General features: G+C 41.5%; 1 protein-coding gene across 4 annotated transcripts in view; it reads left to right on the top strand.

The window, feature by feature from the left end:
• The window catches only part of DLC1 (DLC1 Rho GTPase activating protein), a 224739-nt gene that overhangs the window by 189600 nt on the left and 7202 nt on the right, over positions 1 to 27937 (top strand). For all 4 annotated transcript variants that reach the window (XM_086612525.1, XM_086612524.1, XM_086612527.1 and 1 more), the window contains 5 exons: positions 10513 to 10584; positions 13473 to 13554; positions 20810 to 20873; positions 23763 to 25189; positions 26362 to 26538. In XM_086612525.1, the coding sequence (XP_086468651.1) occupies positions 10513 to 10584; positions 13473 to 13554; positions 20810 to 20873; positions 23763 to 25189; positions 26362 to 26538 (1822 nt within the window). The remainder of the gene's footprint in view (positions 1 to 10512; positions 10585 to 13472; positions 13555 to 20809; positions 20874 to 23762; positions 25190 to 26361; positions 26539 to 27937) is intronic.

Below are 27937 nucleotides of genomic sequence, written 5' to 3'. Positions count from 1 at the left end.
ATGATGCTTCTATGGAATTTATATATCTTCATTGGGTATCACGTTGTTTTGCTTACAGTCTGATCCTCAGTGTTTCAGGGTGAGTAAATTACAAAACACTGTATCCTCTCTAGTGGTACAGGGAAAGTAGATATCCAGTAATTTTGGTAATTTCAGCAATTGGAGGCATATTTCTTGCTTGTTCCTATGTTATCAGTAATTCTGACTGGTGCAGAGTATCAAGATTGTCTTGTGGGTTTTTTGAATTCCAAAGATTTTTTTTTGAGTTTTTTCTTTTTTCCTTTTTATTTTCTCTTCTATTTTTCCCCCTTCTCCTGTTTTAAGGAAAAAAAAAAAGTCTGTCTTCCAGCAGTGATGAGCAAATCTCATACAAGGGGCACAGGACCGGACTGTGATTGGAGCTTTCTGGTTCTTTTCACTGGACATTTATTCTTCTGTACTTGCTGATGCTGAGTACTACCCTATCCCGCAGAGGATACCTTTGAAATCAGTAGGTCTGTGAGTACATTATGCCATTGACATAACTGGTAGAAGTAAAATATAAAGTCGAGAATGACTTAACCAGCTAGCTTTAATTCACAGAGTTTCATTATCAGGAAGTTACAGGTGATATTACATACCTTTCTGAGGTACTCTGGTGTCTTTAGAAGAGTGTGATAAGTGTCGTTATTTGTTAGGATGAATATTCTTTCAAGTATTGTCTAGTATTTGTTTCCCTTGGGAAGAACTGCTCTAGATGAGACTCGATCAGGAAAAAATATTATCTGGTCTCTTCTAATGAAGACACAGTATGATGGCTCACATATTGCTGGTGGGGATGTTTTTTTAAAAGTTCAAAATGGCACAGAATTCCTTAGACTTGGTTTCAAATGTATTTATTTTATATTTGTCTAAGTCTCTCTATTCAAATGCTCATCTCAGTCTGTGCAAAGAACGCTTCTAGAGGAGATGCATGAAAGACGTGCTGAAGCCAGCGGTGGACACAGTTTGACCTTCCCAGACCTATTCTTGCCATTTACTGAAGATTCAGGATTAAGAAAAGTATACCATCCTGCATTCTTGCATTTTGGGGATGTTCTTTCTGTGACTCTGTGGACCTCCAGAACTGGATGCTCTGCTGGCCACCTTTCCCTCTGCTCTCCATATGTGTCTCTGAGAACAAATTTCCTGTGCATTGTAAGATACAAAAAACCTTTCAGTGTAAGACTTCATGATCTGTTTTAACTTCCCTTCTTCTTTCCGTACGTAATCTCTCTCTGCTTTCCTTTGGAGTGCTGTGTTGGCCTTGCAGTGCTGTCATGGCTCTGCTGTGTTTAGACCATTCTCTTAAGGTGTGACCATTAGATCAAATAATGAGAAAAGCACTTTTTGGTGTGCAATATCACAGACAGAACTGTCTGTAATATCTGGAAATAGAATGTTCGTAGTAATACTTGCTTTAGGAAAATCCAGGTTTGCATCTTTAATTCTGATTTAAGGAAGGAGGCATTCAGCTGGGACACTAATAGTTTTGTGCTGGGCTGTTTCACTGCCACTGGTGTTTTGTATCTAGTGTTGTATCATCCATACAGGGTGCAGTCTGGGGACTGGGTCATCAATGAGGTAAGCACTAAGTGGTTATGATGCAATGGTAGTCCTTCTTCCATACAGTTCTTCCTATGTGTGTGGATGGTTTTGAGGTTGAGGCTTAACAAGCTAGAAGTAACTGTATAAAATCTACTTTCTTCTATAGGAACCATTGAGACAGCTCAGATCAACTCTTATACCATTATTATTTCCTGGATCTGATCAGGCAACCCAAACTTTGGGCATTTTTAGAGGAATTATCTGTCATGCTGGACCTATTCACTTTTGCCTCCCTCCAGAGCTCAAGGAGCCTTTGATTTGAGCTTTGCATGCAGCATGCAAGTTTACTGACTTGCAGACAGGGTGCAATGGGACAATATTAATACTGGGCTTGGGAGTAGCAATGGTTAATATTTGCCCTTCAGTGTGTTCTCAAAGGTCATCCTAACCAAGTCATTTCTAAGAGAAGAGAAGGTTAAAGTCATCTTCTGTTTCCTGGTCTTTGGAGGAGGATTCATTTCTCACCCTGGAATCTGTCAACATGACCTCCTTCAGAGGATTTGACTAACTGCTTTCCCTGCCCTGAATAATCCTCCTCCAAGACCACCCTGTGTTAATCAGGCCAGATAAATAACCCTCGTGCCCAATTATTTCTTAAGGTTTTTTTAAGTCACTTGACGTCTTGTTCCTCTTCATCTGTGAACCTTCTTAAAAATGAATGAGAGAAGACCATCTTTAATCTATAAAAAGAATTGTTCTTTGGCAGGAAAACTGCCACATGAAGCTTTGGGTTTCTGTTTAAACAAAGTTAGCTTTCAACTTCAGATTGCGTTGCTTTTTAAATTTCTGTCTTAATCCTCCTGTATATGCTCAAAATGCAAAACCAAAAATATTAGGAATTAATTATGATTTTGATTTACAGTGTAAACCAGGAGTTGCGATGGTTCTCTTGTGTTCTAGAATACGCTTTCCTGAAGTCTTCAACAAATTAGGAAGTAATGCAGCTAACTTTGGGAAGTTAGCAGCATATTTAATAGTATGAAAATAAGGAGTAATTGCAATCTGTTACAGAGTGCATAAGGAAAGGGCTTGACAGAGACATGAGGAACACCCTTTATTCCAGTACACCTACATTAAATCCTGAAATAGTGCCAATTTGGTGCTTTTCAGAGTGTAACAGTTGCTCCAGGTTCTCTTGACAGAGGGGAGGACCTCTTGCCAGCCAAGGCGTGCTCTGGGAGTGGTGATTGTGCCCTCTCTGCCCTCCTGCCATCTGGCACTGCCCTTCCTTGTGCTCTGATGAAAACCTGTGCCGCACCTAATGCTTGAGATGGGGCTTACAGCACAACTGGAGTTAGAGATAGCAAAAGTCTCATTTTAAATATTTTGGGGGTAAAAATAATGAGGAGAACTGTGAAACTGATTTCCTTTATTTCTGAAAAACAGTATTGTTGTGTTTTAGAGATCCATGGGTCCATGTTGCGAAGGGCATAATTCCTCTGAAATTCATGGAGGCTCCCATTGATTTCAGCAAGTGTTGGCTCAATCCCTAAACATTATAAATATTTTTGACAAATGGTGTTTGTCTTGTTAAAATTTTGAGCTGAAAAACTTTTGAAGTGATTTCGATATGCTGAAGACTATGAAAAGGAGATTGAAGTTAATTAGATTTTGGTTCACAAAGGCAGTATTGTGTTTCCTGTGCTAGCCAAGAAGGTTGGTGAGCAATTAAAGCTGCTGTATTAGGTAACATGGTACAGTTAGTAAGGAGGGAAATTACATACAGCCAACACACACCTGTGCAGATGTTTTGGAAACTAGTTGTAGGGGGGTGTGTGTATGTATACATATATATAAAAATATACAGCCTTCCAGTACCTGAAGGGAGCCTACAAGAAAGCTGGAAAGAGACTTTTTGCAAGGGTATGTAGTGATAGGACAAGGGGCAATGGCTTTAGACTGAAAGAGGTAGATTGGATTAGATGTAGGGAGGAAATTCTTCGCTCTGAGGATGGTGAGGCACTGGCACAGGTTGCCCAGAGAAGTTGTGGCTGCCCCATCCCTGGGGTGCTCCAGGCCAGGTTGGATGAGGCTTTGAGCAGCCTGGTGTAGTGGAAGGTGTCCCTGCCCATGGTAGGGGAGGAGGAACTAGGTGGTCTTTAAGGCCCCTTCCGACCCAAACCATTCTATGATGCTATTTTATTCTTTTTTTTAATTTAACTTTCATCATTAAGGGGATAAACAAAATTAAAACCTCACTTGCTCTTTCCAAAACCTCTGCTGAAAAAAAAATGGTGTTCAAGCTTCCTGATTTTTTTCAGAGAAAATATCAATATATGATCTTAAACATCTGTTTCCTTCCTTCTTCTTCATCTGTTCCCACACAAATTCCAAACATACTCTGTTCTCCGAGTGTCCTGTGGTTTATACATAACATCAGCAGCATAGTTACTGTCTTGCTGCAAGGCTCCCTAACTTGAAAAAGCCAGTCCCATGTTTAACCCAAAGCCAGCAGGAACACAAGGAGAGTGTTTCTTCAGTTGTCATCATATAGTTGAGAAATATTTCAGTAACATTCCCCACCACCACCTCTTTCTAGGGTTTTTATGACTAGAAAGCAGTATATATATTTGTGTCATATATGGTTTCTTTCAAGAACTTGAGGTTTTTTTCCAAAAAAAAGTTTTTAATAAATTTTTTCTTAAAATTTTGCATGCATCCATATCGGCTTCAGTTGACTGTTGAGGCAAGCAGCGTTAAGTGGAGATCACAGGATGTATCGTGTGACTGCAGAAGGTAAATTGAAGCACAGTGGAATAGAGGAGCACATCAAAACAGTCAGCTGCTATTACAAAATCTAAGTTGCACTTTAAAAGTGAAAGGAGAGAAGGGACCTTCTTGGGAAGGTTGTTAGCTTTCACTTCAAAGCCTGCAAGCTCGTCAGTTCAAAAGCCGTACTACTTATTCCCTTGGACTCACTGGTTCTTCCAGAAATGAATCCTTCATGGGCTGAATGTGTCAGACTAATATTTTAGGACAATTGTGTAAGATTAGGTTGTTCTTTTAGAGTAAGAAGAGATTCCAAACGTGTTAGAAATTTGGCAAGAGCTTTTAATGGGATTTTCAGAATTTTCTAGCTTCTAGTGGTTGAATGTTTATTGACAAACTTGCAACATTTCAGTGTTTGAGGCCATTATCCTTAGAAAATGCTATTCTTCATTGATTACACTTTTGCTTTCTTGAGTCCTTGTTACGTGCCACTCCCTTGAAAGGTGTGGAGCGCTAAGTTAGTGATACTGCTTAAGGAATATTTAACTATATAGGTTTGAGAAAAAACAGACTTCTGAAAAGGAATTTAATTATATTCAAGCTACAGTCACATATCTTCAAAGTGAAAGCCATCTGAGGCCATGGACACATAGCAGGCTAACTCTTAGGAAGTCATACTGTCCCAGCTTTAAAGGGCTGCAGGCATATGACATTATGCAGAACTGATTTATCATTTTCAGTGCCTGGCCTGCTCCTTTGTAGACAGCTGCCATAGTGCAGGTTTTTTTTCCGGTTTGTCTCACATTTCACATCATTGCTCATGTATCTGTAGGCTGAGTGGTTGGATAGTGTGATCAAGCCTAGTGCTGGGACCACAATTCACATGTCAGGAATGTAATTCAAGCACTTGGAAAAATGATTACTTGTACTCGGGCAGTGGAATTCTATCCAGAGAAGAATATTTCTCATATATACTGCAGCTGGTCTTAAAAAATATGATCCTGAATGATCTCAAGCTTCTTAATAGCTCAGGACGGTGTTTTGGAGTTGAATACAAGTTTTGCAAAGCACCAGAAATTTCAGAGGGACAGGATATGGAGGGACAGGTAATTTCTGATACAGACAGAAAAAGAGGATGATCTTCTGAGCTCTTTTGCAGCCATTAAACTGGAGCTTCAGTCCTGGATGGGAAGTAATCCTCTTTGCGCTTCATCCGTGCCTTAGAAAACATGTAGGTAGTTTATGGACTTTTATGCATTATGGTAAAGAGCAACCAGGTTCGTCTCTAGCATTCCTGGTGAGAAATCACATTCTCTGCATTGCATGGGAGAGACTCTTCTGCAAGCTGATTCAAGATGATGATTTTGTATTCAATTTTTACATTTTTTTTTTCTTTTCTGAAAAAGTCAAGTGATTAGTTTCAACTGAAATGACCCGGTCAAAAATTAAGACCAAAAAGAACCCCAAACCAACCAGTTGTTAGGTATGACATTGGAGTGAACCTTCAGCAATGAAGCCCATTTTCACTGAAATTTAATTTTAACAGCATTGATTTGACCAGTCTCGCTACAGATTTTTACAATCTGCTCTCTCAACAGAGCCAAAAGGTGAGATGAGTAGAACTGATGTGTGGAGGTGCTAATATGGCTATAAAGGTGTCTGAGTTGAGGCAAGAGGAAACCATCTGCTTTGAAGAACTGCCTGTATGATGTTTAGCACTTAGGTGAAAATGGAGTAAATGCATCACTGTACGAAGATACAACTGCTTTGCACCTTTTCCTGAATACCCTGAAAGAGCTGCTGCTTAAGTTGCATGTTATTTCATAGAAGCAAAAAGAAAGGAAGAATGAAAGCAGATGATCCTGTGGCACCTAGCTAGACTGCTATGTTTATTTTTTTTCTGGAAGGACATTATTTCAACATCACACTGTGTAGTTTTTATTTTCTATAGGAAAGAAGGTATCATCCAACAGAAGACTAGAGATATCTTAGAGTTCTCCCTTCTGCAGCTCCAGTATCAAACAAGGTGTGAATTGAGATATTTTTGCTATGAAGTTTTAAACTTGCCAACTTGAAGGTCCAGGAACTAAGATTAACCAAAGTTAAACAGAAAAGGAAGTTAGAAGTTTCCATTTTCACTGACCAGTTTGGAGAAGAATTGGGTCCTCCTAACCCCCCAGGAAGTGGGTAAATAAGGACTAATGGTTCCCAACCATACACAAAAGGAACTCCTACTCTTGATTTGAGCATGGAGGCCTGCTTTGTGAAACAGACTAACAAATAAAGCTGTTTCCAATAAAAATTTCCTGTTTCCTCTTTAACGCATTTGCCTGCTGTTTGCTTACACGACACCGAGAATAAAGACTTCATTGTGCTCCTTTTTGGATTTTTTTTTTTTGTTTTGAGTTTTGTTTTGTTTTGTTTTGTTTTACTTTCTAAGAGATTTTCTTGTGTATTGGGACATTTAGAAATAACAGAACAATTTCTTTCTTGCCAGTGGTTCTTTCATACAAGAACCTCCTGCTGCTGGGGGAGGGCACAGGACGCACATCTGAAAAGCTTCACATACGTTTCTTGCCTGGAATGTATACTGAATTGTAGTTTATTGTAAAGGTTTTAACTGGCAGGGATGTTTGATTCAGAAAGGAAGTGGCACCGCAGGCATGGAGCGGGGAGGAGGGAGTGACACCCGCCCCTTGCCCACAGCAACTTGTATCAGCTCAGCTGCCACATCGTCATCGGAAAGATGCTCATGGTGGGAAATTGCTTTGCATACCATGGCAGATGAATTGGGGCTGAAGTAGGGCTTCCCTAAAACAGGCTGAAAAGCAGTGTAGAGTTCCTCTGCAAGCTCCCCCTTCTCCCTACGGTTCTCAGCTGGCCCCAAGAGAGCAGATGCTGTGCTTGACAGTGAGTTCGTAGCTCAGGTGATGATCTGTAACCTAGGTCCCCCTGGGAGACTGAACGAAGGCTTCTGGGTGCCCTGTCCCTTCTGAAACTTTTTAGAAGTAGTAGAAAAATCTGATTTTAGAAGCTTTGTTCTCCTTTCTTTTGTCCTTCGTTATCCCAGTGTCCATTGATCCAGATGACAAGGACTTGCACATATTCCGATGTCCACCTGGATATAAAACCGTGGCAACTGGCAAACCAAGAGTCCAAGGGCTGATGCTGCTGAGGTGGAAGAAAAAATGGTATTTCGAAAGTGTGGGAATGAGCTTTCTCCTCTAGTGTAATTTAAATTATTTGGCCAGAACCTCAGGTTTAACTAATATATTTTATTCTCAAAGGCAGATTTCAGTTAAATTGTGGTAAAGAACTTTTTACCTATACAAGTTTTCAGCTGTTTAAGTTTGTACCTCTTATGTGAGGAAGCTTGTTGTGTGTACTCAGCTTTCCGTGCAGCCTAGCCAGCACACCCTGGGCTGGATTCTCCCTCCGGCTATATTTTGATCTGCCTGAATTTCACATACATGCCCAGTTTTGTTCATGCTCTGGCTCCTCAGTAAGCAGCAGGGTTGAGATGGAGAACCTGGGTTAGAAATGACCTTTCTGTTCATCTGGTCACAACGCATTGATACGGTCTAGAAGCAACCTTGGGTTTGGCCAGCTGAAGTTGAACAAAAGGAGCTGCTTTTTTAGGTCCGCTCTGTCACCCATACCCCTGCCACGTACCTCTCTGACACGTGCTTTGTGTGGATGAAGGTATCATGGAAAGACCCCTGGCCACAGGGGACTCCCTGGCCCCTTCTTCAAAAGATGGCTTTCCAAACCCCTTGCCCTTCCAAGGACTTGCAGCAGGAGCCAGAGGTTAGAGCCCTGGCTTTCCAAAAATGTTTGAGATGGAAATGGGGCAGCTATTGCTTTTAAACCCTTGGTGCTGTCCTGTCTCCAGCCCTAGAGGTTTGCCCAGCCTCACCAATGAACAGGTGCACTGGTGTCCTATTATTCTCTGGAATTCTTTTGGCCAACCAGGAATAACTCAGGTGTTTCATTGCCTTCGTAGACTTCTTGGGGGATTCTCAAAGGTATTTTGAAGGCAAATATGCTCTGAAAATCCCAAAGGCACCTGACACCTGGGTGCCCATAACATGTGACTTCCACGTAACTTGCATATATATTTGCAGAAGAGATACACAAAGCTTCTACAGAGAACCTGAAAAAAAGTCCAATAAATGTATATTCATAATTTTCTAGCTCTAGAAATATTTTACAGGTCATACACCTGGGATGCTCAGTAAAGGACCTGTGATCAAATATTTAAACACATTTAAGAGCTACTGTAGTAGTAAGGAATCTGGCAATTTTTCAATTACACTGCAAGCATCTACCTGCATTTTTAGGTAAATACAGATTATCGGGGATCATTTTTTTTTCAGTTTTAAATCAAGTAAAATTCTCATTCAATCCAGACACTTTTGCAGGATGTGACCTGTAAGTTAATTTTAAGTACTCTTAAAATTAGTTACAGATTTTTTTTACTTTAGTGTTTTCATTGCTTCTGAGATAGTGATATTCTGTTGTTTGTTCTTGCTTTAGCAGTACAAGTTTTAAATATATTTTAGGTTCTTTTTTTTCATTCATTAGTAACTTTCCCATGCATTTCCTTAGGATACCAAAATTAAAATCCTACTTTAAGTAAAACTTTACAATCGCTTGTAAGATTGGAGTTGAAGAATGCTTTTTCTTAATGAGTAGCTAAGTCAATATGTCTGTACGTGCTTGTTCTCATGCGGTCCCATAACCCAAAGGTGAAGCAAACACAAGTTACACAAATGCCTGCTTGTCCTGACTTCAGCGAGAGTGGATTTTTAGCTGTTTATTTATCTGGAATGTTGTGCTTTGGCTTACCTTAACCCCTTGGTTTGGATATGTATCTTAGCAAAGCAGTCTGGCAAAGCACAAATATTTTAACCCTGTTGTAGCTATTTGGATCATTAGAGTGGGATTGCCGTCATGTTGGAGATACTAAAGTGCCTGCCAATTTTAGCTGTGAACCTATATCTCACTAAGAATATTTTGTAAGATGCCAAAATCTTGAGACACTTTACTTATGTTATGCTTGGCTCTTCATGACCCTGTATGCAGTAACTTGTATTCTGAGCAAAACCCTTTGTGCGTGGTTTCTGCAGCAGGTAGCAATAGTATCCTTTCCAAGTAGGTGGCAGAATTGTCTACTGAGTTGTACATAATGAAGCTTTTCTTTTCTAGTCCATCAAGAAGAGTGAATATAATCAAAGCCAGATGAACTTTAAGAGTTTCTGATTGCTCGCTGTCTGCTTGATGAGTTCTGAGCAGGGAGCTAAATTCCCAGTAGCACTTTCTTGAATTTTTAGAACAAAATTAACTCAATCAATTTCCTGAACATTTGGAGAATACCCGAAATACCTTTTAAATTTTCCTAGTTTGAGCTAATAAGATAACATTTTCCTTATTTCTGCCTGTATTAGATAACAAATTAATTTATGTATAATTTATTCACAGTCTAATATAACCCATGTTCAGAATGTTTCCTTTCTTTCGGTGTCAGGTATACGCATGCGAATAATTTACTTTTGTGGCGTGCTGGTTTGGGCAGCGTGAGGGAATTTTAGCTGAATTTCCTGTAATATACCACATAACTCATAAACGCCTTGCAGACCTCCAGTGAAACTGGGTTCTTGTTGGGTAGTAAATACGTGCTTGAGTGAGCTGCAATACAGTATGTCAGTTGTTCTTGGGCTTGGGTCTATCAGTAGTATCTACAAGATGTTAAAGGGCACAGTATTACGAGGTCTACTAGGAATTTCTGTCAAGACAGAATAGTTGTGCCAAGAGGATCGTAAGATTTGTTGAACAAATGCTGCTCATGTTGATTGCAGTGCTGGTTTCTCTAGTGTTAATGAAACCTGTATGGAATAGTTCATAACTCCTGCAGTTTTCATCCGTGCCTGTTTCCCTAACTATTAAAATGATGAGCTGTTGATAAATCGTGGGTGAAGGCTAGGGACTTTCCAGAATCTAAGGTATGTTTGGTCATGAGAAGAGAAGCAAACTGGGATAAGCAAGCCTGTGTCTCAGTTCGAAGTTGCTGAATATCTTCATGCTTATTTTGTAACAGGAGTAGTAGAAGTGGTGGAAAGGCTCTTTTTGCTTTGAAGATGACTAATTGGAGGGTGTCTTGTTTCTGTCCTCTTCCAGAAATCGAGGCCAAGGAAGCTTGTGACTGGCTGCGAGCTGCTGGGTTCCCGCAGTATGCGCAGCTTTACGAAGGTAGGCAATCCTGGCAATTTTTGGACAATAAGATGTGATATTCACCGATAGATAAGGTTCAGGGGCGCAACCAAAGTGTCAGCATATAACATGATTTTTAGGGACTGTGCTGCTCTCTGCTACCCACCACACACATGGATGGACCAAACCCAATAAGACTCTGAAACACTCTTGGAGTTTTAAATTTATTCCAGGTTTCTATTTTAGTCTGAATCTTCCGAATAGCCTCATAGCACAAATTAATGTTGGCATCATGGTACGTTCCCTGCAGTTAAAACATGAAACTGTGTTTTCATGAATGCAATCATCCACTGCTACGAGCCCAGTCTTAGAGAAACTCAGAAGCTGTGTCCAGCTCCGCCACCCAGTTCTCCTAAAGGAGCAGAGGGAGGAAATTCTGCGTATGTGTGGATGTATCTGTGTGCCTTGTGATTCCCAAGTCCTGTATGTTCTTCCCAGAACAGTTTGGGTTGGTGTTAGACAAAGGCTTACTACGAAAGGAAAAAGAACGTGCAAGCTGGTGTTGCACAGATGTGCAGCAGCTCCTTGAAGAGACTGCTGCCTCCGGTGCTCCCTTGTCCTTCTGTGGGATGGCTTCACTTTGCGTGTCCGCTGTTACAAAGGTTTTGCTCGATTAAAACTGTTCCCTTCATTGCCTCTCTGACCTACTAGGAACTTGCAGTTTTGGCATACAGTTCTTACACGCTGATACAGAGTAACATACAGAAGTTTGTTTTAATGTGTGACATCCTTTTTATGTATGTATGTATATTATTGTTCAGAATTTCCCACACACACCACATAAAATTACTTGCATTGTAGTGAAATTATTATGCACTCTTATCTGCCTCTTCTTTTTTATAAAACAAACTCCAGCTGCCACTTGTAAGAACAAGCATAGAAAGTCCATTATTTACAGTGAATAACTGTTGGAAATTACAGCAAATGCTGAGCTGACCTTCTTGAAAAATGATCTCACTGAGCTTTGATTAGCAGCTGCATTGGCAATATGAGATGATAATAGCACTTTCAAAAGCAGCACTTGGCAAAACTTTTCTTCACCTGTTCAGAAATCAAATTTTCTTTTATTATTTCTCTTCCTTTATTTTTTTTTTTCTTTTGTGCCAATGGCCATGCCAAGATTTTCGTGAGATGCAGAGCTGGGACTGTACTTCCAGTCTTTGTTAAAATTGAGGACAAGACTCCCAGCTGAATACGTGGGCTTATGGGTTTCATGTTATGCTGAGCTGTAAATCCCCTAAGAAATTACTTGCATTCAGAAAACATGTCCTACCTGTGGTTACCACTGCCCTGCCTAGAGACTCTAAACTTACATAAAATATGTTTCTAATGTAGGACCATGTCTTGCCTAACATCAAAAGGAACTGCAGAGGTGAGAGCAAGGCCAGCCATACCCATTGAAATGACAGCTGTCCTTATAGGAAAACAATACACCATTGTCCTTTGCAAGCCCCCCTGGCAGCAGCAGCAACAACAAAAACAGCAGCAGCATAAATTAAGCATTAAAAAAATGGACTCATGGAGACTATCAGCTTCTTCCAAGTCACCTCTCTCACTTAAGTTCTCTCGTATCTTTTCTTCTGGGCACTCTAAGGTGCTAACTTTCTCAAGAAAAATTTATATCAGCACTGATGAAAAGTATGAGTTGAATATGCTCACCCCTTTAATAGCACCTTGGACTTAAAATAGTGAAGGGCAGATCTATGGCACAATTGGGTATAGTACAAGAGTTCTGACAAGTCACCTATAGGGAGTGGTCCCACAAAGTAAGCATTTAAAATGAAGATTAATCAATGAGCCTTTGTCAGTTGCTTTGCTAAAACTGCAGTTTCCTGTGGAAAAGCTAGAATTTATTGCATTTCACAGAAAATGTCATAATTTGTTTATTCCTGAGCCAAAATCAGGACAAATAGTTCATTTGAGAGATTGTCTGTTGGCACTAAAAAAAAAAAAAGAATATTGATTACCTTTCCACAAATTAAAACCAATCTTATTCTTTTCCTTATTTCAGCTCACACTTTCCTAGTCTCTGGAGATTAAAATATTATATAGACAATTTCTTGGGGCAGGAAAGTTGTAGGCAAGTGCAACAGTATATTCGGAGTGTGTTCTTACATTGCTGTGTGCCCTGAACACCCAGTGGCTCTGGTGGGAGTTTGGGCTGTGCAAGGAATGCTGGATCAGGACCTGTGTGACAGTCAGGAATCTGTGGAGGACAGTAAATAATATATATGTGATTGCTGCTTCGGAGCTGTAGTAAATTTTCAGCTCTCTGCCAACATAGTTTCCTCCCCCTCACTCTCCCAGTTGTTTACCTAAATAATCTCTTAAGGAAAGGAGGCAGTGCGGCTCCGCGCAGCTTGGCTTGCTTTCATTTCAGTCCATATCTCATTGATGTTGTAACAGTGTCAAACTTTTAAATAGCTTGATTAACAGCCAAGGAGATTCTGGTTTTCGTTCTTTTCCAGAGATTTGGGGTTTACTGACCTTTCTTTAATGTGAGATATTAGTACTTTGATGGAGAATGTGTATTTATTTTAAATAAAGCTAGCATGAATCAGTTTCAGCTTCTGATGCTGGATAAGGAGCTCACATTTGCCTCTCTCCCTCTCCCGTTGTTTCATCTTTGCTTTGCTCATTTTTCCCCCATTTTGCATGTGAACTTTCAGTTATCAAAGCTGCTCATCAAAAGCTTGTACATGAAAAAGAAGCATCTCCAGCATTTGAGATGGTAATGTGTGTTTACCTGGGAAGTGCCAATCACTGGCATCTGGGTGAGCTCAGCTGGAGGCAGATGGTTGTTTTGAAATAACTCACCGATGGGAATAAGAGTCGTTTTGATTCCTCACCTGTCTCTATTCCTGCAGATCTCCTTTTTCCCATTGACATCGCTCTAGTCAAGCGAGAGCATGACTTTCTGGACAGAGATGCTATTGAGGCCTTATGCAGGTAAGTGGAAAAAAACCCACTGCCTTTTGAAACAAAACTCTTCCTGTGTCATAGAAAGTATAAACTGGGAAAAGCATAACCTCAACTGAATTATGTACCGTTAAATAACCCTTTGCTTGAGACCTTTTTCTTATCCGCTATCAGTATGCGGTTTTCATTAGAATGATCTATTGGACTAAGTAATGTCTGGGGATCTTATTTAAAACAAAGTTGGGAGGAAAGTGGCAGGAGTCTTTGTGACAGTATTTCATAGGCATGTTTTTAATTATTAATTTGCTTTCATTACTAATTCACAAATTAGTTAGGCATGTGAAAGCAGAGCTGTGCTGGCTACAGCCATCTGCCATATAACTGTAACATCAGTTCGCACACGGGAATTATTTTTTGGGAGCAGTATTAGCAAGGCCATGCTGCTGCACTCCCTTACTCTGCTTTCTTACATCAGTGAGCAGCTGTGTATACAAATAAAACAAAAAGCTACGTATACAAACCCTCGTGCTGACCTCAGCGCATCACACGGTGTGTGCCATGGTCGCCAAAGGGAACGTGGGTATGGCTGTAAGGGATAATGTGAGCGAATCTCAGAGTTTACTGCCGCTGCAAAGGCTGGCCGGCCCTCGGCCGTGTGCTCCCATTGCGTATCTTTGTTGTTTGTGGGCTCCAGCCACAAACCAGTTCAACTCACCCCGCAGAAAGAGTCTAGATAGTTCCTTGCTGGGTTAATAGTTAAATCAGCCTGTGGAAAGGCATGATGAAGTTCAGAATAGGTATGAAGGATGGGGCAGGACCCCACAGCCAGCTGCAGGGGCAGGAGGTGGGATGGGTAGAGAAAAAGAGGGAGCAAGACTTGCTGGTGTGTGGCAGCATGTTTTTACGGACTTAGAGCCTCTGCATTACTAATTTTATCATAAGAGAAATTACACTGGCCCCATCTGGCACTTACCTATCCATCAGTTACCTCCTCTAGTGTGAGTCTAAATGGCAAAAAACGCCTTAACTTTTCATCTCTCCTGTTACCTAGAAATGGGTGTGGTTTTCTGCTTCTGTCCTCCATTATGGCAGCTTTCCAAATTGTCTGCAATCTGAATGCTTTTGGATACTGCAAATGTAAATGTCAGTAGTTCTAATGAATTACAAAACCCTTATAAGAAGGGCTTTACGTTTATAGTGTTCTCTTGCCATCACTGCCATACTTTGAAGAGAAAGAGAGGGATTGGAATTTAAAGTTCTTCAGAAATATTTACAAGATTTTCAAACTAAGAAGACAAATTTGTTGTCCAATCATTGGGGGAAGCAAAATCTCATTAATGTTAAAATCACACTCAAGATGTGCCCTACTCAAGCGTAAGGCACCTATTCCATCAATATTAAAATATGATGCATCAGTGTGCTTATTTGTGTCCTCTGGGACTTGTGAAGTCATTGAACAGAAAGTACAGCAATGTGAATAAATGCTGGTTCCCAGAAGCATGGCCTTCCCTTGCCAGGAAAACAAGGTACACTCAAGCCAGCATATTTTGGACCTAGTGCTTGCCTGCAAGAATACTTTTTAACTTGGGATTATTTATTTATTTGGGAAAAAAAGGTGGCAGATTGTTTCTCACTGGTGCAAGTAAGAATATGCCCTCCATCTCTCTTTGAGATTTGCTGCTGGTATGATCAAAAAAAGCAGTTAGCACTTTTTCTGAACTTAGAGGACAGTAAAAAGATCTGTATCCTAAGAATGGAAGCTTATATTGTAAGCCTTCTAATAAAGGTAAGAAAACCAAAACGACGTGGATATATACATACTTTGTGAAACTAGAAAGTCTTTCATGAGTCTGCTAATTGTAAAATAGCCTCTTCACTTTCATCTTCAAATTGTTTTCTGTGTAATATGTATAAGAATCCATTGGTCTTACTGTAGCCTAAGACAGAGATTTTTAAAGGCTGAACCATATCTTTCTGAAGCCTGTAGCCTATTTATCAGAGTTATCTTTTAGAAGATAACCAAAAGCCAAAGCCAAAGTTTCCCCATATGTCTTCAGATCCCACCTCAAAATAAAACTGAAGTAATTCAGTTAATCATCTCGGATGTCTGAATTTGGTGCTTTGCCATCTGTGTTTGACAAAAGCAGTACATTATCACAACATTTCCACTTTTAAATTTCTTTTTTCCACATATCCTTGTTTAATTTTGTAAAGCTTATTAAAAAACATGGAGAAGGCACATCATTTGGAATGTTGCATTGCTGCCTGAAGCCAGGGTTTATTTTGACTCATGCTGTGGTCAGTGTGTAAACAGTAAAGGGTTTTACTCAGTAAAAGACTTAGAGCTGCCTCTTAACCATAAGTCTATCACTGTTTCTTGACTGAAAATCGGAATAGTTTTGGAATTATTTGCATTTTCAGCACAGAGCTAAATGAACACTGTATGTGGTGGATGGCAACAAAATAGTAAGTCGTCCGTGCTGAGAATCTGCTTTTCTGTGTAACAGCCAGGGCTCTGTCAGCAGTTCTAATTACCTTGTTCTAATTACTGCATGTGAAGAAATTGTTTTTAAAAAGACTGTAGAAATCACAGTGACAGGGACTTTTTTTAGGTTTGAAGCATTTTAAATGATAGTTTACATCTGAACTGTATTGTAAATTATTATTGTTTAACAATCTTATACTGTAAGCAGGAAAACTAATGTAACTTTAGGAACAGCTTATTAGTAAATGTTTTGCCAGATTCCTTTCTAAATGGAACAGGTATCAGTAGCCACACCATTAAGATTTTTCTTGAAAAATTTTAAGTGGATTGAAACTTGAATTACAGAGATAGCATATGGTCCTTCGTAACAGTAGATGATAGGTGGTTAAGAAATGGCATTTAGCGATCTTATCGTGAAACATTGGGATAAAAATGTAAGAGTAATGACTCTAATTTGCTAGGATGCTTCATGTAGTGACTCCACAAAGTACTGCTGGCCTTGGTTTCGTAAGACTTTATGTAGATTAATGAGTGGGAATTTGTCTCCAGAGGATAACTGGCTGCATAATGCGCTGATGAAACTAAGTACTGAAACATGCTTATCCTAAAGGTTGTTGCTAAGCACAAAATACATAGCAAACCATGATGGAAATCCTATTTAATCTCCTTACGCGTAGCTAGAAAACTGCCACACTATCTACGCAAGAGGTTTCTTAAATCTTTTACTGTTAGGACTTCTCATCCAAGAAATCAGTTGTAATGGATTGGCATGAGCAGCATTCACTGCTTGTATCATTTTGTTTGTAGAGGACTGGCCTCCTTCGTAGGTTAGAACATGAAGATGAACCTCAGGAGCCCACATAGAGGCTCTCCACTGCAGTGAGACAAGAAAGCCCTTGTATCATCAAATAGTTACAGCTATAATGGAGTTGGAATTTGCCCTGTAAGAAGGAATTAAGAATTTAAATCCGTTAAGAAAATATTTTAAAGTTTAAAGCTAAATCGTACAGTTACTCAGACTGAAAATTGCAGTTTAAATTGCCTAAGTCTAATATTCTGCAGTGCTCCAACTTTTCTTGGGTGCATGGAGAGAGAATTTTCTCCTGTTAATGAGAGCAGCATAAATTACCTGGGTTTGTAGCCGACATAGAATTGACTGGTATGTAGATTAGCAATGACTTTCTATTACAAGTGTCTATTTTACTTGATAAATTAGCTGAAGTTAACTGTTGGCACTGCAATTTTTCATAGTGAATATCTTATTCAGACTGCCTTTCTTAAAAGAAGTTCAGACTAAACTAGTTTGGCTGTTTCTGAGGAGAGGACTAGGAAAAATGCATAGTTGCTCATTTCTGAGAGAAGCTCCAATGCCCCGTGTTTTGGGTGCAACAGGTTCAGGCTTCCAGCTTAATTGCCACTCAGGGCTGATATGGGCCAGCCTCGACTCAGGGCTGGGACTGAGAGGCAGGTCCTGTTGCACTGATCACCCTCAGGAAGAAGGATTTTGCAGAGCTGGGGTGAAAAAGGGTGAAATCCTGGGCAGGAATATGTGGAGAGCAAGGAAAAGTGATGTCTTGAAGATGTAACACTCCACAGGAGTAAGATACCATCTGGATGTGAAGTTGTATAGAGAGAAGACTGACTCAAAGGCAATTATCTAAATGATGGGAAAGAATATTATCTTGTCATCCAGGAAGTGGCTGGGGTAGGAGTCATTGTAGAAATTGAGAGTGAGATAGCCAGACAGTGACAGTGGCTGTAACATCTGCAGTAATCCTGCCCCGTCCCTCCATCTCCCACCTTGTCCTCGCGAAGGTTTGGGCAGAATAAGACGGAGCTAAAAAATGAGGCAGATCTGCTGAGTGTCCATAGGGAAACAATAAGTTGAATTTATACCTGGGAATGGAATTACCAAAGAAGAAGGTCCAGAGCCAGAAAATTGCGGTTCATTAACAGGCATCGATTCAATGAGAAGATCTGTAGAAAATGAATGTGTGCTTAGGTACTTTAAAGGTATTGCAAAGCATGTGTGAAGTGAAGGTTAGTGAAAGTCCTATATGTACCTCTTATCCTGGCAAAGCCTGAACTCTATAAGCTTAGCTTTGGGGACACAGACACTAATGTGTTTGGAAGGCAGTTTTGCATGTTGTGCTGTGTTTTCAGCATCCTGTAGCTCAGGGAACTGGGCACTGCTGAACTTGAGCAGAACTTAAAGCAGGATGTGTGATGTAGTTAATGAAAGTTGCAGACCTGAGGCAATTGCTGCAGAGCATTTAGGGTTTAAAAGGGAAACTGGTTTTGTGATGAAATCATGTCAGATGTGTAACAGAGCCTTTCTTTGCCTCGCTGCTATTGTATTTAACCCTGCTCTTTGGGGGTTACCTTATCTTGCCTTCATACTCATTTTTGTGAGGTGTGCACCGAGGGACTTTTTTTTTTTTAAACGCCCTCTGTGGAAACAGAGGTCTTTGCTCTACCCTTTTCCACCTATTTCAAGGTTTTAATCTGAGTAGGAGAAAAGTCTGTGGATGTAATCTTTGTGAAATCGGAGATCGTTGTTATTAGCGGTCAGACAGGCTGGAGCTAGATAAAGCCTGATACCGGGATTCAGTGATAACTTCTCTCCACATGAGTCAAAGGTTGCAACACTGTGAAATTTGTAAGTTATTACACAATATAGAACTGAAACCGGTTTAATATTCCCTGGTCTTGTGGCCCAGGAGTTTGAGAGGAGAATGTTTTTATAGCAGAGAGAGGAAGGGTGGCTTTCTGCTGCTGTGTGGCCTCTTAAATACCAAAATACCAGTTTTGTTGTGTGGCACGTAGATGGGACATTCAGCCTTCACCCACGCCGTAAATACAATTCCTCTGAAATTCACGGACTTGTGCATGTACCCACGAGCTGCAGCTGGCAGGACTGAGCCTTCTGCCTTTTTAAAGTCAGAACGAAGATGAAAATAGAGAGATCCGTATAACTTTCCTAACGTGCCACTGCCCTACCATTTGACCCATGGCTATTCTTCCTGTTTCTCTTCTTTTTTGCTGTGTTGTGGCTGGGCCTAATTATAGATCAAACTGCCTTTTTTTTTTTTTTGCTTCACAACTGCAGCAAAAGCGCCAGTAGGAGCTTTTCCATTTTCTTTGATGGCCTCAGGATCAAGCCCTGTGTAAATACCATCTGCAACCAATCCTGTGCATAAAGGGCAAGGGGAAAGAGAGGAAACTAGTAATTCTTCCTGTGCACAGATTTTCTAGATTCAAGTTACAAGTTTCATGAATCTGAAAAGACTCATCTGAAGCAACAGGGCAAGTCAGCATTTCTTTTTTTCTTTTTTTTTTCAGTTTTTCAAAGCTGCTGATGCAGGCTCTTTGGCTCTTTACACTCTGCTCAAACGAATTATGTGAAAATTACACAACTTCCTTCAGAGTGAATTAGGCTTTTTAAAGCTCAGCTTTGCTCTTGTTGAATTCAGGCTGCGGTCCAGCTGAAGGAAAGGGGTGACTCTACTCCTCTGCCTCCCCCTGCACTCACCACCCCTCACGCAGCTCGGGGAACTGACCTGGGAGAAATTCAACCCAACAAAGTATTGAAAGATTTGGTTTTAGCTCAATTAATGTCCTCATCCAAGCCACGATACAGCCTCATGAGTGGAAGTATTAACACAAGGGCTCAAACCATCGCTTCCGTGAAGCTGCTGCTTCAGCTTTCTGCCTTCTGCATTGCACCCAGCCTGTTGCTGCCCTTTGCCTTGCTGTAACACCAGCATTTCTCTAACCACGCATTACCAGTGGAGATGTTAGCTGAACTGTGTCCCTGGAGCAGTTTCTGGGGAGGCGAGGGCTGGGAGAAGGGCTGGGGACCCCAGCAGCCTGCACTTCGCCGTGCCTGAACGCCATGGAGCTGTGTTTAACAGTGCCAAGTTTTGCTCTGCTTTAAGCTGTTTGCGCTCAGCCCTGCACACTGAGCTGCTGGGCGAGAGGGAGAAGAAAGGTAATGTCTTGGGTTTTTTTGTTTAGGGATACCTACCAGATCATTAGCTCATCAGGGAATAGAGAGATGCTTATATACGTTCATACACAGTGCTTCAGGATATACATCCAGACTGACTGCTGTCATGTTTCACAAGGAGGCTAGTTAACTATTGTTGCTGCAGCAATTTATTTTTGTTTAAATTTTAGTCCTTCAGAACAACATTCTTATGTATAAAAGAAACTTTCAGTTTAGGGAGGAAAAATGAGGTCTGTGGATTTTTTTTTTTAAACTGGTGAGTTGTCTTATCTCAGAACTGTATTGAAAGTAATTATTGTTCACAAACAAAATAGACATCTAATAAGTGGAAAATAAGTTTTCCTCTGGGAGATTTTAGCTTATAAATTACAATTGTAGCATGCTTTTTCACATAGGCATATGTACACAGCACCAAATAAGAAGACTTCTCCCTTATTTTCAGTATGTCGAGATTGCTTGTTTCAGAGTTCAGATGTCTGCTATTTAAACAAATGTCATGATTACAATTCATTGGCTACCATGCACTTCTCAACTTAGTCAAAGTTTCAGTTCTCTTTACTTTGATTCAGGTAATGGTGACAAATAGTCATCCATCCCTCCCTCTGAAGTTAGAATACAGCCAAATGTAATGGGTTAATGGTTAAGTATAATTAGGGCTCTAATTGAAGCTCTGCTTGTGGCTATTTGTATGCAAAGCAGTTTGGGTACAGCCTTCACAAAGCTCTTGAACTGGAATAGCCTGTGTCAAAACACTGGAGTGTTCTCTTAATATGGTTTCCTTTGCTTTGCAGGCGCTTAAATACTTTAAACAAATGTGCAGTGATGAAGCTAGAAATTAGTCCCCACAGGAAAAGGGTAAGTTCCTTTAACATCATCTTGTTACGGCATTGTACATTACTAAAACTGAAAAAACCATCTAGCAGTCTAGGATAACACCTGAGTAGAACCTGGCAAGGACACTTGGTCAAAACTCTGCTTACGTTCCATTTTATGTTCTCACTGAGCAAAACTGCAGGGCTTAGCCGCGGGTGAAGTTTATTCATCTCGCTGACTCTTCCCCGGGATGCTGCTCCCAGTGTGAAAGGCACTGGGCTTCTCTGCGTGACCGTGAGGTCGTCCGTGTTGGAGCATATTACCTGCACTCAGGCAGGATAGTAAAAAGTAGGCTTGATGAAGAAGATCCTGATCGGCCGTGATGGGCTGACCTGAATGTTTGAAGGTCATCTTTGGCGTCGTCTTCATGGTTTTGGTTCTTTGCCATCACGTTAGAATCGTATTATTTTATTATGATGTAGACAGGATCGGTTAGACTGTGCTTGGCCTGCAAAGGAAAGGGTTGAACCTTTGTAGGATTGGGCGCATTGTTTCCTTGTTTTTTAATTACATAGCTCAAAATTAAAGCAAAATGTTTACAGAATACATCAGCTACCTTTTTAGAAAGTTTGCCTGTTTCTAGGGAGCTCAGCAGGAATTAAAAGTGTTTCCTGAATCTTTAGGATCCCTGTGGAGAGTGGTGAGAAATGAGAGCAGTTACTGTAATTTCAGTAAGGTAGTACTGACAGAAGGCTGAGTTGCTGGGTTTTGCTAGTAAGGCACCGCTCAATAGCTGTCTTAAAACTATGTGTGTGTCCTAGGAGGGATCAGGAGTTGATACCGTCCCCTGGGATATGACAACTGCAGATAAAGATGACTGAGCTAAGGCAATACAACGCTGCCCTACCCTTAGCAAGAATGCATACAAATGCTCTGAGGTTGTTTACCAGGAATTAATCCCCTCTTTCCCTATCTGTTTGTGGTATGTTGGAAACAGCATCCAAGCTCCAGAAGATAACACTCTGAGGCAGCATATATAGAAACTCTTTAAAAGTAGGGGTAGACAGCTGGATTGCCGTTTATGACCACCAGAAGATTTCTCCTCCTTGTTCCTGAACCTTGTTAACATTGGAATGATCAGTATTGCTATTAGAGGTCAGACCAGACCCGACTTCACATCCAAACCCTAGGTCTTCCGGAGTCTGGACATTACCTTTTGTTTCAGTCCTTCCTGATTTTCATTCACCACCCATGTTCTGGCAGATGGACTTGGATCCTATTCCGTTTTGTTGTTGACTTCATTAAAATCAATACTTAGACTTTAAAGCTTTTTAACACTACAGAAGAATTGTGCTGACAGAAACATATGTTTCCTTATGTTTGCATTGACCTCTTTGCAAATTAAGATCACTTTACTGCTCCTTTTTTTCCAGTCAGACCGCATTCGCCACCAAACCATCGTTATTATCCATTGGCAGTTTCAGGTGACTTTTTTCCTCCTGAAAACTTTAAATAAGCCAGCCAGTCCTCCTAGGTTTTCATCTGAGTCATGGACAGAAGTAGTTTGCAGTAGTTGGGAAATAAAGAAAATGATGCTTGCTCTGTGTCCCATGTGTATTTGGTTACAAAAGATAAATACGGTGTTTCGCTTAATTTGCTGAGCTGATGAAATATGCTATTAAAAAAAAACAACAAACCAAACAAAAAAAACCCAAAAAACTAGAAGAAGATCAGGAGCTAAAGTATGCATAAATAAAATACTTGAAATATGAATAATTTACTTGTTTTTCAAGGTAAAAGTGTTTGTGTTCCTGGCACACAAATAGTTACAGTTTGGAGCATGCATGTGTGTTTGTTTTTAAAATAAAGCAATCTAAACAAATGAAGTGAAATTCATGGAGTTGGGTGGCAATTAGTGTTTCCTACTCCGAACACCAAAGGTTATTTTGTGGTTTCATGGTGTCGTATTAAAATACCTTCATTGGTTTTATTCTTCCAATATGAAATTTTCCAGATACTGGGAAGACCAAATATGTCAGTCCCAGGATCGTTCCCTTTCAGTATTTAGATGAAAAGATTGTAGGCGTAAGTGAGGTACGTGTGATTGTGCCCTCAGGCGTTACCCGTACATCGAACATCCATCGTCAGTGGAGATGTTATTTACAATTTACTCTACGTGCTATACTGTCAGTGAGCTCCTGCCGCTCGCTATCTATGAGTGTTAAAGTTTGCCTGGAGCGAGACTGAAGTAGAAACTTCACAGGACATTCTTAAAATGTTAGCTGCTAGCCTGTGGGAGGAAGAGTGGACCAGGTAAGAGCCTGGAGGCACCACACTCTTGCCGTGCAAGAGCTGCTTTTGCTGTCTCATTAGTCACAGCAAGGAGACTGTTCAGACTTCCCGAATGGGTAAGGAATTAAGCCTCTACAGTTCAGAACGTATGAGAAACATCTCGTAATTGCAAAGAGGAGTATAAACACACCGCCACTATCAACAGAGTGTAGCTTTGGAGAGAGTCCAGAGGGACCCCAACCCCTGACTGACTCCGGTTTAAAATTTTATGCATGCCAGGAATTTCCATTGATCTGAGGGCTATCCACTGTGACCAATTAATTAAAAGTCTATGGATACTGGGTTTTTAGAAAAGAGCAATTTAAAGCAGATTGTATTGTTTGTTTCTTTTTACAAAGCGTATATCTTTTGTATTTAAAAACTGTTAAAATATATTGCCTGTGCTATGTTATCTTTTCCTGTGATGGGCTTTATGGCCTAATCTTCCTCTCCCTGAAGTGAAGGACTGTTTTCGCTTTAAAATTCAGCGAGAACAAGGTGATGCTTAAAGCAGTTTAGCCCGCATTGTATTTAAATGCAACCGCCTTTGCTGTTTGGGCTGTTTGGGAGCAGCACTTTCAGCGTTGTTCTTCTTTGCAGAGTGAAGATTCAGATGAAGATGAACCTTGTGCAATAAGTGGCAAATGGACTTTTCAGAGGGACAGCAAGAGGTGGTCGAGGCTCGAAGAGTTTGATGTGTTCCCTCCGAAACCAGACTCGAATCCCCCCTCACCGGAGGCTCCTCACCTCACCAACGCGGCAAGCCGTGAGAGCGTGCTGACAGACCTCAGCGAACGCCAGGAGGTGGCTTCGATTCTGAGCATCAGCAGCACCAGCAGCCACCAGCCAACCCTGCAGAGCGAGGCATCTACCACCAGGACAAACTCGGTGGTAAGCGTTTGTTCCTCCAGCAATTTCGTAGCGAACGATGACTCATTCAGCAGCCTGCCCTCACCCAGGGAGCTGAATAGCTTCAGCTTCAACACAAAAGCCAATGAGAAGAACGCCAAGTCCAAAACAAAGAGCCTCCTCAAGAGAATGGAGAGCCTGAAAATCAAGAGCTCTCACCATGGCAAGAGCAAAGCTCCTTCAAAGCTTGGCCTTATTATTAGCGGGCCCATCCTGCAGGAGGGCATGGATGAAGATAAACTGAAACAACTTAACTGCGTGGAGATTTCTGCCCTCAATGGCAATCACATCAGCCTCCCCATGGTACGAAAGAGGAGCATCTCCAATTCCACCCAGACCAGCAGCAGCAGTAGTCAGTCTGAGACGAGCAGTGCCGTCAGCACACCCAGTCCTGTCACACGAACACGCAGCCTCAGTGCGTACAATAAAAGGGTGGGCATGTACCTGGAAGGCTTCGACCCCTTCAACCAGTCGACGTTCAGTGACGTGATGGAGCAGAACTTCAAGAACCGGGGAAGCTTTGCAGAAGATACTGTGTTTTTTATCCCCGAAGATCATAAGCCCGGCACTTTTCCCAAAGCACTCTCCAACGGCAACTTCTCCCCTACAGAAAGCAGCACCTCTGTGAACTGGAGGACAGGGAGTTTCCATGGACATGGCCATCTCGCCCTCCGGAGGGAAAACAGTGGTGACAGCTCCAAAGAGCTAGGCATGGGGAAAAGACGCAACTCCTCCAGCTCAGTGAGCAGCCGCCTAAGTATTTACGACAACGTGCCAGGCTCGATCCTGTATTCCAGCACGAGCGACCTGGCCGACCTTGAAAATGAGGACATATTCCCAGAACTAGACGACATCCTGTACCACGTCAAAGGAATGCAGAGAATAGTTAACCAGTGGTCAGAAAAGTTCTCGGACGAAGGGGACTCCGACTCTGCACTCGATTCCATCTCCCCATGTCCTTCCTCTCCAAAGCAGATCCACCTTGACGTAGATAACGATCGAACAACACCGAGTGACCTTGACAGTACCGGGAATTCACTGAACGAGACAGAAGAGCCCTCGGGGATGCAGGACAGGAGGGACTCTGGGGTGGGCGCATCGCTGACACGGTCCAGCAGGTGAGATCATGAGCGCTGGGACTTGGGGTGGCCCCGGTGAGTTCCCCTCCAGCCTGAGTGGCTCAATGGTAGCTGCACCATGCTCAGTTAAGGTGCAGTAGAAGTTGTGGCCATTCAGGCACACATGTGCTGTTCCCATCACCTCCCGAAACAATTATAGGTGAGGGAAGCATGTGCTCAAGACTTTCGGACGAGTGATTTCCACGCTCCCTTCCATACAGCTGTATGTTTATGTGTTCAGCCTGAGTTGTCATTGAAAAACAGCAAGTCAGCGTTAGGAGTAGTGTTAAGGGAGTTTTGGGAGCGGTGATTCTTCAAACTGAAATGGTGTGTGGGATGGAAGGGGACCTCTGGTAGGATTATTCACTTTTCAAGTTGACTGGGAGAACTAGTGTAAGTATGGTCTGGTTTGTGTCGGTGTTAGTAAAAACCCTGACTTTTAGACTGCTTCAAAGAATTGCACTTTTCAGTAGCGGGCTGCTTCTTAATGGCATGCTGGGGCATTAAATCTGTGGGGAAAATGAGGTTTGTTTCCTTTCTCTTGATCGTTGTAGCACAGCAGGGGGCTGGGGGAGCTCCAGTGGCCACCCAGTTTCTGCTGGGAGTTTTACTATGGGATGGATGGACGGATGACTGTATTTTGTAGTGTGAGTAGAGCAAGGAGCTGAACTCTTTCTAGCTTTGTTTCCAGTTTTCCTTGAAAACTGGTGCATATCATTTAGGGCCTGGTTTCTGCTGTCATTTAGTTGCCTACAGCTGCTTGTATAAACTTAATGGGACTTTTAGAACTGCTTATTTCACGTTTAATGTGTCTTAAACATTTGGGCTGGTTTTCCTTAATGGAATTTTTTGATTCCCACTGCCTTAATACTGAAAGGGCTTCTGAAAAAGGGTGTTGGAGCCTTCAGAGGATGCCTGATAGGGCAAGACCGTGTAGCTAATGCTGCACTGCGGGGCAGCTCAGAGCATGTGCTCTTGTCTGAAGCATCTGCACGTGCTGAGTAGCACTGAGTGTGGCAGAGACACTGCCAACTGATGCCTCCGAAATCTCAGAAGACAGCATCTGCCAAGGGCAGGGAGCTAAGCAGTACGTTTTGGGGTAATTCCTGCATGCCTCTTGCAGAGATGTTTCAGTGACCAGTCGTTGCTTTGTCCCCCTGTCTTCTCCACAGGCACAGGCTGAGGTGGCACAGCTTCCAGAGCTCCCACCGGCCCAGCCTCAGCTCGGCATCGCTGCAGATCAACTGCCAGTCCGTGGCGCAGATGAACCTGCTGCAGAAGTACTCTCTCCTGAAGCTGACCGCTCTCCTGGAGAAGTACACGCCTTCCAACAAGCATGGTTTCAGCTGGTAAGGGCACAGTGCCATGCATAGACAGGCTGGCTGTATGAACACAACAGTTGAGTTCATCCTAAGCAACTTTTGGAAAGATGCAGTGACTCCCTCTGTCCCTCCTTTTCCATATTTGCACTTCTTCCTCCAGCCTGTGCTGACAGTGATTTGTGGTTTCCTAAGACGAGGCTAAAATCACTAACCCTTTACGTAAGTGTAATCTTATTAGGCTCGAGAAGTATGTTTATAGGGGGCATGTAAGGAAATAAAAGCAGTCAAGCACAGGCCAGCTTTCTGTGCAGGAGGATGTCCGCTACCCGTACCAAAAGAAGGACTAGTTGTGTATTGAGGCAGTTAGTGAGCAGTGGCGCAGATCTCAGTAGATGCTTGCTTTTCTACATTTATTCTTAAATATTTGCATCACTTTCTCTATATAATTATGTCATTAAATAATGTAAATTTCCTTTAGTTCTAGTGTCTCATTAGCCAAAAACTATCCCCTCTCTTTAAAGCGCAATAAATCCACCGCTATAAATCCAGTTATATCTTGCAAAAAAAGATGAGAGAGGCGGGGAAAGAAAGGTTTTGAGAACCATGGAGTTTTTTGCAGGCAGCAATTTCTGCTGTGGCCAGGTGTTTGTAACCCTGTTTAATGTTTTTTGTTGGAAGAATGAAATAGAAAGCTCTTTTATTACTGTATCTGCAGTACAGCCTGTGTAACTTTCAGGATGCAAAAGATGCAATAACATTCTTCTTCTCCCTACCACAGGCCAGTCTCCTCCCTTCCCCAGGAGTCATAGACTATTTAGCTTCGGCATCAAAGTACCTCCTGTTCAAAGGCTGTTATTATGTCAGCCTTTCTAAATACAGAAGTTGTTTGTTCTGAAAGACAGAAATAAGTATTGACCAGTTATCCCTGCATGCTTCAGATTCTCGGTGGAGATCGCAATGTGTTTTTTCACATTCCATTGGCATGTTTTTTGACAAAGCAAGTATTATTCATACATATATCAATAATGCCCTAAACTTCACTATACAGCGATACAAATTGGTTCTGTTTTACTGTGTAACAGATTAGTCAGCTGTAAATCTAATGCACTGTTTGTATAGCTGCACTGCATATTGAAATGTTAAATAGGTCTCCCTGTTTTCTAGTGCTACTGTGTCCTATTAGCTCTTGCACTGGACATTAGCTTTTCTCCCTGTTTAGGAAAATGATCTCAATATTTTCACATTTTAATGGCTTTTTTTTTCACTTTATGAAACCAATACTCTTGGGGACCTGGGGATAAATCATTCTTTTGTGTTTAGTAACTTTTTCCTTGGAGTCATACGCAGATGGAAAGGCCTCTCATTGAAACTGGAGTGGGATGTGGGGGTAACAACAGTCACTGGCTGACAAGGAGGGGGGTCCCTC

This window comes from Tauraco erythrolophus, chromosome 5, assembly GCF_009769465.1.
Source record: "Tauraco erythrolophus isolate bTauEry1 chromosome 5, bTauEry1.pri, whole genome shotgun sequence".
Taxonomy (NCBI): Eukaryota; Metazoa; Chordata; class Aves; order Musophagiformes; family Musophagidae; genus Tauraco; species Tauraco erythrolophus.
The sequence above is the reverse complement of the archived record's forward strand: the minus strand, read 5'-3'. Positions and strand labels throughout refer to the sequence as shown.